The sequence below is a fragment of the Glycine max genome, chromosome 15 (assembly GCF_000004515.6).
Source record: "Glycine max cultivar Williams 82 chromosome 15, Glycine_max_v4.0, whole genome shotgun sequence".
Lineage (NCBI taxonomy): Eukaryota > Viridiplantae > Streptophyta > Magnoliopsida > Fabales > Fabaceae > Glycine > Glycine max.
The window spans coordinates 52,769,658-52,789,271 of NC_038251.2; the positions used below are offsets into that span (position 1 = coordinate 52,769,658).

The window sequence follows — 19,614 nt, forward strand, 5'->3', positions numbered from 1 at the left end:
CTATACAATGAGAAACTTCACTTCACGCTTGTACTCCAACAAAGACTGTAATTACAAAGATTAAAATAAAAAAAATATTTGTGAAGGCAATTAAAAGAGTAAAATGGGATTAATTTCTTTTTTATAGCAAACTTGTATATACTTATAGATGATAATATGAAGTCCCCACCCTGTGTTACACCCTTAGGCCTAAGGGCCAGCCCACTCGACCCTGCATAATGGCCTAATAGGGCCTTAACCCCATTAATAAGAGTCCCTACAGGGCCCAAACCACACAACCCAACTTAATATGGGGCTAGGGCCAAGGCTAGCCCACAGGTCAAGCTATTTTAAAAATGGTTTTTTTAACTGTTCAAAAAATATATTTTTAAATCAGTCGACTAGGATTAATTTTAGTCAACCTCGATTAAGGTTATTTGCAGTCGACCTCGACCAAGACTTTTTTTGGATGATCTCAATGGAGAGTTTTTTCCCTACCTCAGATAGATTGTTTTGTTGACCTTAGCCAGAGCATTTCTGATCGAACTTTGTCAAGGTAGTTTTTGGTTGACCTTGCTTGGACTATTTTTGGTCAACCTTGGTTGGGACTATTTTTTTATCAACCTCGGTCAGGACTATTTTAGGTTAACCTTGGCCAAGGTTGTTTTTGACTGACCATGGTCAAGGCTGTTTTCAGCCAATCTCGACCATGACTATTTTCAACCTACCTCAGTCAGGGTAGTTTTTGGCTGACCTCAAATAGGGTTATGTTTGACCAACATTAGCTAGGTTATTTTTTTACCAACTTCAACCAAGCTTGTTTTCTTTCGACTTTGACCAAGGCTGTTTTTGGGTAAATTTGTTTAGATCTATTTTCGGCCAATCTCGACCATGACTATTTTCAACCTACCTCGGTCGAGGTAGTTTTTTGGTGACCTTGATAAGGGTTATGCTCAACCATTATTAGCGAGGATGATTTTTTACCAATTTTTGCTAGAGTTGTTTTCTTTCAACCTCGGATAAAGTTATGTTCTATATCAACCTCGGCCAAGTCTATTTTTGGCTGACCTTAGTCGAGGTTGTTTTCGGTTAACCTCGAAAGAGCTTTTTTCGCTTGACCTCATTCAAGGTTGTTTTTGGTTGACCTTGACAATGTTCTTTTTGGTTGACCAAACTAAGGTTAATTGCGACCAACATTGGCTAGGATTATTTTTGGTCGACCTCGGCTAAGACTATTTTCTACCAATCTTGACTAGCGTTAATTTTGGTTTATCTCACCCAAGGCTATTTTCAGCCGACCTCATCTACAATTAATTTTAGTCTCAATTAGAATTATCTTTTGCTTATCCTGGCCAAAGTTATTTTTAGCCAACCTTAACTAGGATCAATTTTGGTTGGGATTATTTTTGGCCAACTTTGACCAGGGGTAATTTTTTCCAATTTTGGTCAACCTCTTTTATACAATTTTTTTACATACTATTTTATACAAATATAAAAAAATATTATAATAAAATATATATTTGAATTATGAGAATTAAAAAAAGTTCTAACTTTTTAGCCCATGGGCCGACCTTAACCCACAAGACTTTATGGGCTTTTTGGTCTTATGGACCATTTATATATGTGGCACATTTGTCCCTTTGGTCCATATTTGTCCTAACCCACATGGGCCAGGACCAAATGGATTAAGATTGACCAACTTGATAAGTAAATTTGACACTACACTTTAACTCAGAATCTTAAGATATTAGGTTTATTGGTTTTTTCACATATATATTATTCAACTTGCTTATTTCTATCAAATATTACACTGCACATTCACACTTGTATTACAATAATTGGCAGGCTAATAGAGGCTCAAATTCATTATTTTTGTTTTACGGGTTTGATAGAGTATTCTTCCAGGCGAGTTTGCTAAGTAGGATCATTGGACCAAAATAAACGAGAATAAGGTAAAGATTAAATTATAGTAGATGAATAACAACCATTTTACCCCATTCTAAGTTTGGATTGTTTAGTTAAGAGACGCTATCATGTTGCTAAACAAATATCATGTGAAGTGAGAAGATCAATGGGCTCCTCTTCATAATTAAGGCACCCCATATAAGATTAGACATTTCCTAGGGAAGGTCTTGCATAATGCTTTTTCGATCATAACAAAAAATTTTGCTATGAAGCATGGCTGCGCCTATGTACTGTATTTGTTGTCCCATCTGGTGCAAGAGAAGGATCAACATATATATTACTCTATCCCTCAAACAAAATTAATCACACCTACATAGGATTGTGAGAACACAACAAAGATGATTACACCGTAGGAAAAATAATAATGAATACAAGAATTTAGTGGAGTTCGACACCTCTTGCCTACGTCCACGGAACCGTCTCAAAAGTATTTCATTATCATAAAAATGATTACAAGATTGTAACTCTCCCTAAATTGTGTATCACTCTACAAACCCGAGTACCTGACTCAATGATTATAAGAAATGATAACACTTTCACACAAAGACACTTTTCTCTCAGCAAAGTGGCTTTGTTTCACAATCTCTCTTCTCACACATCCTCTTTTCATGTGTATCTTTTTCACTAATTTTCTTCTCTATTTATAGTGAAGATTGCAACCAATTATAATAAATAAGTTATGTTGAAAATTGAAACAAAAACAAGTATTGATGCATCCATTCAAATAGGTTTCATCTACTAAAATGTAATCTTTGGTTTTGCATTTAAATCATTTAAACCTTAATGGTAAAAGTTCAATTTTCACTATATATTAAATGAACCTTATCTTTTTACTTAAAACTCTAGATTATGCGCTCTCTCCCGTGAATTTGGAGCAGTTATTTTATGTTTTTGGTGACTTGGTTTGCAGGGTAGATATACATTTTGAATACATCTACATCATTGGATCTTACTCCTAGCGTTGCTTTAGTTGTCTAGGTTTCAAATTCTTCACTCATAATTTTATCCATAGATCCCCATTAATGAAATCAAACCCCCCAGTTGTTCAATTAATATTCACTCACTTATGAGTATCTATATATTTAAGATGTGATGTAATTCAAATGTTACGGTTTATATATATCATAAGAAGGAACCCAAGCATCCTTTCCTTCCAGAAATTCCACGAGGGAAAGTGTACAGTCAATAAGGTCATTAGGAGAAAATCATTACACTGAAGTTATTATACTTTACATACCAGACGTGGAAAATTCATAATACGTGCATTTGTAGATTGGCGCGTCTGAAAATTGGAATTAGGTATGCACTAAGGTTTCGTATATATGTGAATTGGAATCCGTTGTGCACTGAGTTTGTTTTCATTTTAGAAATTCTTAAAAAATAGTTTGTTTTAAAGGTTTTAAAAAACTATTTCTCTTATCATCACTTCTTTTTTAAATTTTCTTTCATTATTTTTTTCTTCCATCTTCTGATCCTTATGTTTGTATTGCTGGAGTGATTTTTTTCTTCATCTATTTTCAAAGTGTCAAACATCTCTCAATCTCTACGAATATGCTTTGAGGCAGCATAATCTATCACCTATTTTGTTTTAGTGACCTCATCATTTTCATTTTCAACACTTTTTACTACATTAGCTTGGGAGTTGGCACCATTTTTGTTTATATCTCTTAACTTCTTCAAGTCCTCCTTCATTTGTTTGCACCTAACTTGCACATGACCATTCTCCCCACAATAATAACATTGCATTGTTACTCATACCTCGTTGCAGATGTGATTGCGATTTTGATCTTCCTCTTGGCTCATCATGTCTCCTTGGATGATTCCTCCCTCGCTTAGACTCCACCACAACTAGTGCATGGTGTTCATTATCAACATTTTCAGTTCTTATCATTCTCTCATTTTCTCTAAGAATGACAGTCACCTCATCCAACTTCAAAGTTGATCTTCCCATAAGCAACATTTGAACCAAAACTTTGAAGGACCTTGGTAGTGAGGCCAACAACAACATTGCTTGCTCCTCATCAGAGAGTTAATCATTTGCATTCAACAATTGACTTACTAACTGATTGAACTTGTTGATGGAGATCTCCTCCCATCTCCATTTTGAGTTGATACAACTCCATCTTCAAACAAAGGCGATTGGTTAACGACTTTGATGCATAGATATTATCGACCTTCTCTCACAAGACCTTTGGTGTTGTCTCCTTTAACATGTTGTGTTTTATCTCGGGAGCAAAGGCTAACCGAATCGTGCTCACAACCTTCCTTTGGATCTTAGTCCACTTAATTTCATTTATAGAAGTCGGTCTTTCATCTTCTAATGCCTGATCAAGACCTTACTGCACCAAAAGGTCTTGAATAGTACTCTGCCAAATCATAAAATTTATTCTTCCATCAAACAACATCTCAAACCTTTGTATGCTCTCGGCCATAGCTCTGATACTATTGTTGGGTAATCAATGCTTCCTCAAACAAAATTAACCACACTCACGTAGGATCGTGAGAACACAACAAAGATGATTGCACCATAGGAAAAATAATAATGAACACAAGAATTTAGTGTAGTTCGGCACTTCTTGCCTACGTCCACGAAACAGTCTCAAAAGTATTTCACTATCATAAAAATGATTACAAGATCGTAACTCTCCCTAAATTGTGTATCACTCTACAAACCTGAGTACCCCACTCAATGGTTATAAGAAATGATAACACTCACACAAAGACACTTTTCTCTCAACAAAGTGACTTTGTTTCACAATCTCTCTTCTCACACATTCTCTTTTCATGTGAATCTTCTTCACTAATTTTCTTCTCTATTTATAGTGAAGATTGCAACTAATTATAATAAATAAGTTATGTTGGAAATTGAAACAAAAATAAGTATTGATGCATCCATTCAAATAGGTTTTATCTAGTAAAATGTAATCTTCAATTTTGCATTTAAATCATTTAAACTTTACTGGTAAAAATTTAATTCTTACTATACATTAAAAGAACCTTATCTTTTGATTTTAAACTCTACATTATGCGCTTTCTCCCGTGAATTTGGAGTAGTTATTTTATGTTTTTGGTGACTTGGTTTGCAGGGTAGATATACATTTTGAATACATCTACATCATTGGATCTTACTCGTAGCGTTGCTTTAGTTGTTTAGGTTTCAAATTCTTCACTCATAATTTTATCCATAGATCCCCATTAATGAAATCAAACCCCCCAGTTGTTCAATTAATATTCACTCACTTATGAGTATCTATATATTTAAGATGTGATGTAATTCAAATGTTACGGTTTATATATATCATAAGAAGGAACCCAAGCATCCTTTCCTTCCAGAAATTCCACGAGGGAAAGTGTACAGTCAATAAGGTCATTAGGAGAAAATCATTACACTGAAGTTATTATACTTTACATACCAGACGTGGAAAATTCATAATACGTGCATTTGTAGATTGGCGCGTCTGTAAATTGGAATTAGGTATGCACTAAGGTTTCGTATATATGTGAATTGGAATCCGTTGTGCACTGAGTTTGTTTTCCTTTTAGAAATTCTTAAAAAATAGTTTGTTTTAAAGGTTTTAAAAAACTATTTCTCTTATCATCACTTCTTTTTTAAATTTTCTTTCATTATTTTTTTCTTCCATCTTCTGATCCTTATGTTTGTGTTGCTGGAGTGATTTTTTTTTTTTTTAAATCAAGCGAAGGATATATCTATTTCTTGGTTTTAAAGATTAGTTTTCATTTTAGAAATTTTTCAAAATTATTTTTCATTTTAAAAATTACTTTTCTTATCAACACCTTTCTTTTTCTTATTTCTCCTTATTCTTATCTTTGGGATATTAAAGAGAATCCTTTTTGAAAAAAAAAAAAAATCAAATCAACAAACTCTCGAATTTACTATCGAGTCAATCAGTTACCAAGTTAAAAAAAATTAAAAAGTCATTTTCATCTTAATAATATTAAACCCTTGTTCTCTAATAACATCAAACTCTCGATGAGAATTATTATTAACATCAAACTCTCTCTCTCAATGAGAACTATTATAACATCTACAAGTTAATTGATAATTGATTGTCTGATGTATTATTACTAGACTTGCTTATTTAGATATTTTGAACTTTATAATTTATTGTTTTGTTTGATTATATTGTTGAAATATTTAATTAATATGTTATTTATATATTTTTTGTTATTATTTTTATAAAAAGTAGACTCTTAGGGTTCAGTCTATAGATATTTTGTTATTATTATATTTTGTTATTATTTCTAGAACTCTCAGAGTTTTTGGGTAAACTCTAGAGGTTGGTAACCTTGAAATCAAGGATATATTTGTTTCTCATTTTTTAAAATTTGTTTTCATTTCAGAAATTTTTTAAAATTTTTGTTTTAAAAGTTATTTTTCTTATCATCACCTGTTTGTAGTTTGTTACAACGAATTTCCTATCATCCAGTAAATTTGTTTTCAACTTATTGAAAAAGTAGTTGTTTCAAACAACTGTTTTTAAACATTTTTTCTCTGTTTTAAAAAAAACTAAAGAAGCGTAACAAATTTTATACTTATTGTGTTTCCATTTACTGAGATTTAAAACTGCCCATTTTTTTTAATTTTAAAATATACCAATTTGATTTAGTATTAAAAGCAATGGATTTTTTTTTTTGTAAGAGCAATCGATTAAATTTATGTTTAAAATGTTTTTTTAAACTTAAAAAATAATTTAATGTTTTTTCAAAAATCAAAATTGTAGTTTCAATTTTTTTTTTAAATTTTACTATAATTTGTTTTTTCAAAGCTTACCCAAATGCTCCTTATTTTCATAATATATAATGATAATGATAGGATTTTTTTTTTTAACCAGAATGATAGGATAGTTAAGAAAAAAATGCCTAATTAGTTTTAAAATTTGAATTAGCATAACACTTTAAGAAAATGGACATTTGTTAATTATTATGGCGGGAAGTTGATATAGGATATAAACAAACTTTTTGATTAGATCCGACTAACTAGGAACTAAACACTACTCATTCAGGTTTCGATCAAGAGTTTTTAGTTTCAGCGAAATCATAACCAGACACCATTCTTCTCATAAGAGAGTTATTAATTTATTATGGGGAAGTTATCAATCAAATTGCACGATAAGTGCAAGAACCGCAAGGAATCATCATCATGGCCATTAACAAAGTGTTTTCAGCATGGTAGTGGAAGAGATGATGCAATTGGAATTACACAAGAATGGGGTATTGACTTTTCTAATCTCTTCATTGGGCACAAGTTTTCTCAAGGTGCTCATAGTCAAATTTACCATGGTATATACAAAAAGGAACATGCTGCTGTTAAATTCGTCAAGGTTCGATATAATGATCAAAAGGGAATCCCAAAATCCCTTTTAGAGGCTCAATTTTTAAGAGAAGTCACACATCTACCTCGTCTCCACCATCAAAATGTTGTGAAGTTCATAGGCGCACACAAAGACACTGATTTTTATTGCATTCTCACGGAGTATCAGCAAAAGGGATCTTTAAGGGTGTATTTGAACAAGTTAGAGTCCAAGCCAATTTCTCTGAAGAGGGTGATAGATTTTGCTTTGGATATTGCTCGTGGAATGGAGTATATACATGCACAAGGGATCATTCATAGAGACCTTAAACCGGAGAATGTACTTGTTGATGGGGAAATTCGCCTCAAAATTGCTGATTTTGGCATTGCTTGTGAGGCTTCGAAGTGTGACTCCTTGAGGGGTACGTACCGTTGGATGGCGCCAGAGATGATCAAAGGCAAACGCTATGGGAGAAAGGTTGATGTGTACAGTTTTGGGCTTATCTTGTGGGAGTTGGTGAGTGGAACAGTACCATTTGAGGGCTTGAGTCCAATCCAGGTTGCTGTTGCTGTTGCAGATAGGAATTCAAGGCCAATTATTCCTTCACATTGCCCACATGTTTTGAGTGATTTGATAAAGCAGTGTTGGGAATTGAAACCAGAGAAGAGGCCTGAGTTCTGCCAGATTGTTCGAGTTTTGGAGCAATTAGATCAAGGCTGCAGCTTCTTGCCCCCCAAGAAACTCAAGCAACACCCTCTTTCATTACGAAAATGGTAATCAAGAGTGTACTTTTACATTCTGAATTACCCTTTCGGTAATGAAAGGGGGTCGTTGACATTGAAGGAACCCAAAACATGGTGCAAAGGTGTAGTAGCCGGGATCATTATCATCATTAGAATGAGTTTCCTCTTTGTATTCATAAAATTGGTCATGTGCATTAAGTAGTGGCCTGATTTTTGTAACTTGGTAGTTCAACCATTCCTTTGTTTTTAGAAAGGAAGAGTTAGTTGTTTTAGATATTTATCATCATGTCAACTATTTCATTTTGTTTGAATTCTGGAGTCAATTGTTCATTAGAAAAGAAGACATGAATTGATCGTCTATGTACAAAAGGTTTATATATATATAATACAGTACAAAATCAAAAGCTAATGGATGGTGTGAGTGAGCACTTTATTTTGCTCACTTTTATTCAGTTAATTTCAATCTTTATTTCTTTCTCTATTTATATTCTTTCATCTTTGTTTATAATTCACTATACTCTCTTTTCAAATGTTTGCTTGCTTAAGCAAATGCTGATTGAGTGGAAGTAGAAAACTGATAATTTATTACTTATATACTCAGTTACTCTCGTTCAACATTTTCTATTGCAAGCTTTGTAGTTGTTCATTTTGATATCCATTCATTTGATCAAAGATTTGTTGATCCCATTCTTGCCCTCCAGCTGGTGGAACATATCATTTTGTAGGATTTCTTCTTCTGTTGTTGTGTCACGTTGTGTATGCGTCATGAATCATGATTGGATTATAATTTGAAAGATGTGGTTAATACTAACTATGCTAGAAAATTGCTAGTTATACACGTTTTCCTTTTATCCCTTTTTATAGTCGTGTATGAACATATTGTCCCTTTTTATAGCCTTCCCATGGTGAGAATTTGGTATTATGATTTATGACATATTCTGAATTGCAGTTGGTTTTAATTTCGTATACAGCTGGCCTTGGTGCTCTTTGAATTCTAATTCATTGTTTTCACCTTATGAGATCCTTTGCACTCATTCTGTTTGTGATGTTGAACCTTACAGTAAGAGTAACAATGTTTAATAACATGAGAAGAAGCCAACAGCACTAGTATACTTTTCTACCATACTGAAATCAATATCAGAATTAGATATATGGTGGCACAACCCACAAACAATCTAAACAAGACAGTTGCTTGCTGCTGTATATTTCCAGGATTAATGGACTTCACTCATTACTGGATTCTCAATCAATGGACAAGGAAGAGATTCCTGCTTCTTGTTCAAAGAGATGTTATGCACCCAAATTAAGCCCAATTGTTTTGCCTTTGCTAGTGTCATTAGTGCCTGTGTGGGGAAAAATGGGGCACTTCAACATTGTTCAACTCTTCATGCTCATGTCATCAAGTGGGGCTATGATACTAACAATTTTGTAGTCAGCTCATTAATTGATTGTTACGTAAATTGGGGACAAATTGATGATGCTGTATTGTTATTTGATGAAACTAGTGAGAAGGATACTGTTGTATACAATTCTATGATCTCTGGATATTCTCAAAATCTGTACAGTGAAGATGCATTGAAACTATTTGTAGAAATGAGGGAAAAAAAAATTGAGTCCTACTGATCATACTTTATGCACCATTTTAAATGCTTGCAGCAGCCTTGCAGTTCTCCTTCAAGGAAGACAAGTGCAGTCTGTTGTTATTAAAATGGGTTCAGAAAGGAATGTGTTCGTGGCCAGTGCTTTGATTGATATGTATTCAAAGGGTGGTGATATTGACGAGGCTCAATGTGTGTTAGATCAGACTTCTAAGAAGAATAATGTGTTGTGGACATCCATGATCATGGGTTATGCTCAATGTGGGGGAAGTTCAGAGGCTGTGAAACTTTTTGGTTGTCTATTGACCAAGCAAGAGTTTATTCCTGATCATAATATCTGCTTTACTGCTGTCTTAACAACTTGTAATCATGCAGGATTTCTTGACAAAGGGGTGGAATACTTCAACAAAATGACAACAAATTATGGCCTGTCTCCTGATATAGATCAATATGCTTGCTTGATCTTTATGCAAGAAACGGAAATTTAAGTAAGGCAAGGGATTTGATGGAAGAAATGCCTTATGATCCAAATTATGTAATTTGGAGTTCTTTCTTGAGTTCTTGTAAGATTTATGGAGATGTAGAACTCGGGAGGGAGGCTGCTGATCAACTTATTAAGATGGAACCCGGTAGCGCAGCACCATATTTAACACTAGCACATATCTATGCAAGAAAAGCTTTATGGAATGAAGTTGCTGAAGTCAGAAGGCTTATGCAACAAAGGAGAATAACAGAACCCGCAGGATGGAGTTGGGTAGATGATAGCACCATATTTGTGCGCACCTTGAAGTCAGATGTCGATGTGGTTAATGTTTTGATAACTCTGTATGTGAAATGTGGGGATGCCAACACTGCTAGATTGGTATTTGACAAAATGCCCCAACATCATCCTGTATCATTTCATGATTCTGCATTTCCTACACTGGCCTTTCACCTCGACCACACATGGAACCAGGATGGTTTTCAACCGAATCTAGAGATTCATCTTCTTCCTTTACTCTCAATGAAACCTGAGGACACTTCTTTAGAATTCAACTCCAGGGACTTGTTGTTTTGTTTGAAGGATGTCATATTTTTGCCTCCTTTTGTGGCAATACCAGTTCGTCCAAGACCTGGTGTTTGGGAATATGTCCATAATAATGTCTCTGACCTCAGCGTGGAGCAATTAAGCATTTCTGAATATCTTTGCTTCAAGGAAGAACTTGTAGATGGAAAGATTAATGACAATTTGTATTGGAGCTTGACTTTGAGCCATTTAATGCCACATTTCCTCGCCCATTCCACTTCGCATACATTGGCAATGGTGTCCAATTTCTTAATCGCCACCTTTCACCAATTATGTTTCGCAACAAAGATTCCTTGCTTGATTTCCTCCGAGCTCACAAATACAAGGGCCATACTCTGATGACAAATGATAGAGTACAAACCTTTTCCAATCTTCAGTCTGCATTAGCCATGGCCGAGGATTATCTTTCTAAGCTTGCTAGTGGTACACTCTATTCAGAGTTTGAATATGTATTACAAGGAATGGATTTTGAGAGAGGTTGGGGCGATACTGCTGAACGGGTATTGGAATTATCTGATATGCTCCTAGATATTCTTCAGGCTCCTGATCATTATACACTAGAGACTTTTCTTGAGAGAGAGCCAATGGTATTCAATGTTGATATATTATCTCCTCATGGCTACTTTGGACAAGCCAATGTCTTGGGTTTGCCTGACACTGGTGGGCAAGTTGTTTATATACTAGGTCAAGTGCGTGCCCTTGAAAATGAGATGCTCCTTCAGATCAAGAAACAAGGACTTGATTTCACTCCTAGAATTCTAATTGTTACCAGGTTAATAGCTGATGCAAAGGGGACAACATGTAACCAGCGGTTAGAAAGAGTCAATGGTACTGACCATACTCATATTTTGCAAGTTCCATTCAGATCAGAGTTAGGAACTCTCAGTAAATGGATCTCAAGGTTTGATGTGTGGACTTAGACTTATGTAGAAGCTGTTGCAAGTGAAGTTGTTGTTGAGTTACAAGGGCATCCTGCTTCCATCATTGGAAATTACAGTGATGGGAATCTTGTTGCATCTTTATCGGCTTATAAAATGGGAGTTACCCAATGCACAATCATGTATGCACTTGAGAAGACAAAATATCCAGATTCAGATTTATATTGGAAGAAATTTGAGGATATATCCCACTTTTCATGCCAATTTTCTGCTAACCTAATAGCCAGATATAATGTTGATTTTATCATCACCAGTACATACTAGGAGATTACAGGAACAAAAAATACTGTCGGCTAGTATGAGAGCCACACTGGTTTTACTCTTCCCGGGCTCTATAGGGTTGTCTATGGCATTGATGTTTTTAATCCCAAGTTCAATATTGTCTCTCCTGGAGCTGATATGTCAACATATTTCCCCTACTATGAAAAGCATACTAGGCTTACATCCCTGCATAGTTCAATTGAAAAGCTGTTATTTGATCTTGAGCAGACCAATGAATACATTGGTTCATTGAAAGACAAGTCAAAGCCCATAATTTTCTCCATGGCAAGGTTAGACAGTGAAAAACATAACTGGATTGGTAGAATGCTTTGGTAAGAACAACATATTGAGGGAACTGGTCAACCTTGTTGTAGTAGCTGGTTATATTAATGTAAAGAAGTCCAGTGATAGAGCAGAAATTGTAGAAATTGAGAAGATGCATAAGCTCATGAAAAAGTATCATTTGAATGGTAATTTTCGTTGGGTTGCTGCCTAAACAAATAAGGTATGTAATGAGGAGCTGTATCGCTTCATAGCAGACACACTTGCAATCCTTTACAACCTTGAGGACATGGTTGATTTTCCAAAGGTGGGTAATGATAGCAATACCAGCAGCACCTACCAGGCCCAAAAGGAATGTTTCTGTTAGAAATTTGGCTTTTCTGCCTCTTCTCTCCATTCATCTCTATATATAATACATAGCATTTATAACTACTTTAATGACAATTGGTCCTAATTCCTGATTTGTACAACCTAAATTAGGAATCCTAAATATATCTAATTAATAGGCTGAATACTATTCCTAATTTATAATAGGAAATAAATATACATATAACAGAGCAGCTGATTTTTAGGAAGATAATAATGGTCCAGCGAATTCCTTTTCTAACATTACCCCTCAAATTGATGCGGGTGGTCAAGGAGCATCAATTTGTTATTGAGAAACTCATGCCGAAGACGAGGAACAACCTTGGTAAATATATGTGCAAGCTGAAGTTGCAAGGTAATGTGGGGAAGAGAGACAATACGATTATCAAGAGCCTCACGAATGGAATGACAATCCACTTCAATATGTTTGGTGCGTTCATGGAAGACTGAATTGGCAACAATTTGAATGGCGCTAGTATTGTCAGCAAAGAGAGGTGTAGCCTCGGTTTGAGGGAAACCAAGCTCAGCTAAAAGACCATGAAGCCAAATAATTTCAGAATAGACTAGAGACATAACCCGATATTCAGACTCAGTGGAAGACTTAGAGACTCGAGCTTGCTTTTTGTTTTTCCAAGAAATAAGTGTAGAACCAAGAAACATGCACCAACCTGTGACAGATCTTTGAGTATCTCGACAACCTGCCTAATCAGCATCACTATAACCCACCAAATAAAGAGACGTCCCAATAGGAAAGAATAGCCCCCTATGAGAAATACCTTTCAAGTAACGAATGATATGTCGGACAACAGCTAGGTGAATGTGGAATCGAGGCTACACCTCTCTATGCAGACAATATTAGCGCCATTCAGATTGTTGCCAATCCAGTCTTTCATGAACGCACCAAATAATTTCAAAACAGACTAGAAACATAGCCCGATATTCAGACTCAGTGGAAGACTTAGAGACCCGGGCTTGTATTTTGCTTTTACAAGAAATAAGTGCAGAACCAAGAAACATGCACCAACCAAGTGCATTTCCTTTTCTCGAGTCACCAAAATATGTGATGCAGAAAAATGGGTCCGGCATATTTTGTTGACAAACTCTGCCTTCTAACTAACTAATTAGGTGACCCTACGTTGCATGGATTTTTAATGTTTAACATTAAATATGATTTTAGTTTTATTTAATAGACTAATATTTAAAATATAATTTAAGTAATAGTTTCAATTGATGTATCTGACCAAACTATTTATAAAAAATTTGGTCAAATTATTTTAATGTGAAAATATCAATTCAAATATATTTAATTATTTAAATATATGTATGTATAAGATAAAATAAAAACTCATTTTAAAATTTAATAATCACATGATTTACTTTTTCTTTTTTATGATTATGTTTACAGCGTTATCATTCATTAAAAATGGCATCAACAAATGACCGCATTTAAAGATAAATTCTTTATTTCAAAATTTTAAATAAGCATAATCTTTTAAAGCAAAATAATTTAAGGATATTGTATAAACAAAGACACAATTTTCATGATATTTAATGTGAACAATTATTTTTTCTGTAATATGAGACAAAAAAAAAAAAGAGCAAATCTTGTTGTGCATAGTAGTCTAACAAGAGTGTCAAATTTTTACGCAAGTGTTTGAGCATATCTAAGTTGTATCTCTTCTATTATTCTTCCGAACGAAACCACCTGTGCATGCGGTTGATAATTATTTGCATGACATAATTAATTGATTTTGAAGGATTTTATCTAAAGAAATAATAAAGAGGACGGACACTAAAAAGAAAAAACATTTGATAGTGTTTGACAATATATCTATTTGATCATGTAAATATTTTATACACGGTTGTTTAATAACAAATCACTATATAATAAATTTTAAATTTTTATAATAATTATATTAAAAATCATACTAATTTTTTAACTAATTAATAAAATAAAAACTTATACACTCCAAGAAAAAACATGCATTTGTTCACAAATGGAAATTGAATTTAGGTGAAGTTAGTTTCTCATGACATGATAAATTGGTTCAAATGCTTATTGAAAGAGATGCTTATATTTTTAATGTTAGATTGTATTTTGAGAAAAATTACATTGCTTGGTTTAAGTGTTCATTTTTTTATTTTTTGAAATTTTTTTTTTAATTTTAAGATTTAGAAAACATGTCTCAGGAAAAAAATTAATTTAAGGTGTCATTGCGTTTTTACTCATTCAAAAAATACTGAAAACATTATGTTTTTTTTTTTTTAATTTTTGGTCGGTCTTTCTGAAAATATTTTCCAAATTTTAAATAAACGTATTTTCAATCTTATGTTCTGTTTTCTTTTAAAATGAAAATAGAAAACACTCATCAAATCAAATTTCAGCTAACTTTGTGGTTAATCTTTGTTGAAATACCTACTACTTGTATTTTTTAATATTACCTATTGCTTTAGTTTTCAATGAGATATTAAAACTTTTTTCCCCAAAATTGCTCCAAATAAATTATACAAATTTTTAAGCACAATCATTAATCACTTAATAATTACAATGTATAAATAATGCATTTATATTTTTTAAAATATTATAGTAAATTTTGTTTTTAATCCTTAAAGAAAAACTTCACACATTACTAGTTTATCAAGAGGAAGTAGGTATTAAAAAAAAAGCATAAATACTCCCAACCACACTAGATAATTTCTTAGTTGTTTTTTTAGGTGTTTTTGCTTCATTGCACTCTCATTCCTTGTTTTGGCTTCGCACCTCCCTTCAAAATCTCAAAAACCTCTCTCTCTCTCTCTCTCTCTCTCTCTCTCTCTCTCTCTCTCTCTCTCTCTCTCTCTCTCTCTCTCTCTCTCTCTCTCGTGAACACACCAAGAGAACCAAACTCCTCCATTGCCTCTCTCTATCGCCTCCTCTAGCCACTTCATCCTCCTACCGAAGCAGTCCCTCAACCAATCCCTAACGGACACAACTTTCTCTCTTCAACCCCTCTTTTCAACCTCTATCGAAATCCATCCGCCAATTAGGTTTTGATCAACGTTTCACAGGTATACTACTTCTCTTTCAATTCATCTCTTGCGTTCCTCCTCATTCACTTTCTCTTTCTAATTCCTCTCCGTTAGCTATTTATTTCTATGCATGCTTTGATCTTGTTCAAACTCCTCGCAAATTAGGGTTTTTGCCTTAGGAGAGAAGCCGAAGTGTCCCGAGGAGGACCACATAGGAATAATGTTAAACTTAAATTTGATGTCATATTTGATTTGGCTTTGTTATGACTTGTGATATTTTTAAAAGAAGTTTAATTTTAAATATTATGTAATTTTTAAATTTGGTATTATTTTGTATACTATAATAAAAACATTATTTTATTATTATCGATTCAATCATGGTTAGACCATTATACCTCGAACCAATGCTTTCATGGGTTCTCAACTTGTCTATTTCTATCCAATGTGAGATTTCACCTTCACACTTGTATTCCAACAATTATTGTGCATCGCTCATATTCTATGGGTGGATAGATGATGGAATGTAGTGGAGCTGAACACAATAGAGCATATGCCCTTTGGACTTGGGTCACTTGTTGTTGGGTTACAATCTGGGTTGAGGGTGCGGGGGTAAAGCCTCACGGTACGGTACAAGGGTGATTTGGTAATAATGAATCATAGATTTATTTTCATACAAATGAAGTTATCCTATTATGGATTAAAAAGAGAAGAAACTATTGCTCTGCTCTTGAGGATGTGAACACACTTATCGAACCTCATTAAATTGTTATTTACGTGTGTGTGTGGGTGCACGCGTGTGATTTTATCTTTAATATTTCGGTTGTCGTTGTTAACAATCCCATTCAAATAGTCATGTTGATAATCTTTCTTTAAATAATAGCGCCTACTATTTTTAAAGACTTATGTATAAATTTTGGACGATCTCAATGGAGAGTTTTTTCCCCTACATCTGCTAGATTGTTTTTTGTTGACCTTAGCCAGAGCATTTCTGATCGACCTTTGTCAACATAGTTTTTGGTTGACCTTGCTTGGTTATTTTTGGTCAATCTCGGTTGGGACTATTTTTGGTCAACCTCAGTCGGGACTATTTTAGGTCAACCTTGACCAAAGATGTTTTTCACTGACCTTTGTCAAAGTTGTTTTCAGCCAACCTTGGCCATGACTATTTTCAGCCTACCACGGTAAGGGTAGTTTTTGGTTGACCTCGACTGGGGTTATGTTTGACCAACATTAGCTAGGTTATTTTTTACCAACTTCGACCAAGCTTGTTTTCTTTCGACTTCGACCAAGGCTGTTTTTGGCTAAACTTATTCAGATCTATTTTCGGCCAATCTCGACCATGACTATTTTCAACCTACCTCAGCCGGGATAGTTTTTGGATGAACTTGATAAGGTTTATGTTCGACCATTATTAGCCAGGATTATTTTTTTACCAATTTCGGCTAAAGTTGTTTTCTTTCAACCTCAGACAAGGTTATGTTCTATATCAACCTCGTCCAAGTCTATTTTTGGTTGACCTTAGTCGAGGTTATTTTTGGTCGACCTCGGTAGGGCTTTTTTCGCCTGACCTCATTCAAGGTTGTTTTTGGTCGACTTTGACAAGGTTCTTTTTGGTTGACCGAACTAAGGTTAATTGCGACCAACATTGGCTAGGATTATTTTTTGTCGACCTTAGCTAAGACTATTTTCTACCAATCTTGACTAACATTAATTTTGGTTGATCTCGCCTAAGGCTATTTTCAGCCGACCTTGTCTGCAGTTAATTTTGGTTAACCTCGATTAGAGTTATCTTTTGCCGTTTCTGGCTAAAGTTATTTTCAACCAACCTTAAGTAGGATTAATTTTGGTTGGGATTATTTTTGGTCAACCTTGACCATGGTTAATTTTTTCCAATTTCGATCAACCTCTTTTATACAATTTTTTTTACACACTCTTTCATACAAAAATAAAAAATATTATAATAAAATATATATTTCAATGATGAGAATTAAAAAAAGGTCTAACTTTTTTAACCCATAGAACAACCCTAGCCCACAAGACCTTGTGGCCTTTTTGGCCTTATGGGCCATTTATATATGTGGCCCATTTGTCCCTTTGGATCATATTTGCCCTAACCCACAAGGGCCAAAGCCAAATGGGTTAAGACTGACCAACTTGATAAGTAAATTTGACACCACACTTTAACTCAAAACCTTAAGACATTAGGTTTATTGGTCTTTTCACATATATGTAATTCAACTTGCCTATTTCTATCAAATATTAGACTTCACATTCACACTTGTATTGCAATAATTGGAAGGCTACTAGAGACTCAAATTCATTATTTTTGTTTTACGGGTTTGATAGAGTATTCTTCAAGGCAAGGAGTTTGCTAAGTAGGATCATTGGACCATAATAAACGAGAATAAGGTAAATATTAAATTATAGTAGATGAATAACAACCATTTTGTCCCATTCTAAGTTTGGATTGTTTAGTTAAGAGACGCCATCATGTTGCTAAACAAATATCATGTGAAATGAGAAGATCAATGAGCTCCTCTTCATAATTAAGGCACCCCATATAAGATTAGACATTTCCTAGGGAAGGTCTTCCATAATGCTTTTTCGATCATAACAAACATTTTTGCTATGAAGCATGGCTGCGCCTATGTACTATGTATGTTGTCCCATCTGGTGCAAGAGACAAATCAACATACTCTATTACTCTATCCCTAAACCTAACTAGTTTGATTTATGACACAAATACAATGCTATTTTTATTTTATGTGTCAAAGATTAATGAAGTACATTCTATAATGTCCCTTACGTTGTGGTACTGGTGTATTTGAAAAGCAAGAAACAAATTCATCAATCAAAAAAATTACTCCCAATCCTACCATTTAGTTTACATTTAATCAATGCAATAATTAAAACGATATAGTCTATGAAAACTTTTTTTATTATTGAAAAATCAATATAATGTATATGATAAACAAAACTATTATAAAAGCTTGAATTATATGTCACAACACGGATTGAAGTTTTTTCATCCTTTTCTTCGATAATGTCAAGAATGTGCCACTTGATATTGCACGTACATGGCATGCTAATAAAGAAACACCAAATTCATCAACTACAACCATCTTAATTGGTTCTCTAGAGTGCTACAACAGCTAATAATAAGTCTTAAGGGCTCAAAGAAAAGGCGTTAAAAAATCTAATCCTATATATCAGCTCACACAAATTATAGGAGAATAAAAAAGGTAAAACGAATTCAATTGAATGAGACACGTACTAGATGCAGCAACACCAATATGCCCTCACGACCCCCATGACGACGATGACAACTTCAACGGTAAGAGAGCGACGGTGCAGGAAACACTACGGCGGTGGCACTGAGAGGCGCAAAGAGATCAAGGCGGAATGAGCTAGATGGAGTGAGGAGGGCTATGGTGCAAGTCCAAATCAAAAACAAAAAATTAGTCATCGTCTTTGAATACTGAATTTTCATGATAATTTTCCTAAAAATCATTGTCATTTTACGATTTCAATGACGTTTTCGCAAAAGTCGTCGTTAAAATGTTACTTGTATTTAGAAAAATGTCACCACTTTAAAAGCAACATCAATTTTAGGAGAACCGACGTTGAACTAGCATTGTTAAAAGTAATTTCTTTATTAATGACTAGAAATGATTGAATAAAAGAAGCATTCATAACTTGTGATTTGTACTTAAAAAAAAACCCAACAATTATGATATCTCATAAAGCAAAAGAACTCATCATTAATATAAGTCATGCATACTTTACATGCAAAGAACAAGTTGTGACTATAATGATACTATTATGTATGCTATATGGTATGCAATTTCTTGACCCTTCTTCCCATTTCTTGTGTATGCGCAAGGATATTCTTAATATTAAGTAAAAGTTGCAATAATCCATTTGCAAAGGCGAAGTTAACCGTTTGCTTCTAACTTAAAACTTTAACTTAAAATCTTAAGATATCAGATTTATGGATTTTTCTAAATATATATTATTCAACTTACCTATTTTTATCTAATGTGAGATTTTACCTTCAAACTTGTATTCCAACAATTATTGTGCATGGCTTGTATT

At 34.0% G+C, this 19,614-nt stretch overlaps 1 protein-coding gene and 2 pseudogenes across 1 annotated transcript; all 3 read left to right on the top strand.

Annotated features, from left to right (window-relative positions):
- The first annotated feature begins 7,046 nt into the window (after nt 1–7,046).
- On the top strand, nt 7,047–8,315 carry LOC100782673 (serine/threonine/tyrosine-protein kinase HT1). Its single transcript, XM_006598591.4, has one exon. The coding sequence runs from the start codon at nt 7,047–7,049 to the stop codon at nt 8,031–8,033; it is 987 nt and encodes a 328-aa protein (XP_006598654.1). The 3' UTR covers nt 8,034–8,315.
- Nucleotides 8,316–9,707: 1,392 nt separating this feature from the next.
- Nucleotides 9,708–11,002, top strand: LOC100783214 (pentatricopeptide repeat-containing protein At3g49170, chloroplastic-like; annotated as a pseudogene).
- Nucleotides 11,002–13,365, top strand: LOC121173516 (sucrose synthase 2-like; annotated as a pseudogene).
- The last annotated feature ends 6,249 nt before the right edge of the window (nt 13,366–19,614 follow it).

What these genes read in the sequence shown, in the direction of transcription:
- LOC100782673 (XM_006598591.4), top strand. Translation starts at nt 7,047, where the DNA reads ATGGGGAAGTTATCAATCAAATTGCACGATAAGTGCAAGAACCGCAAG.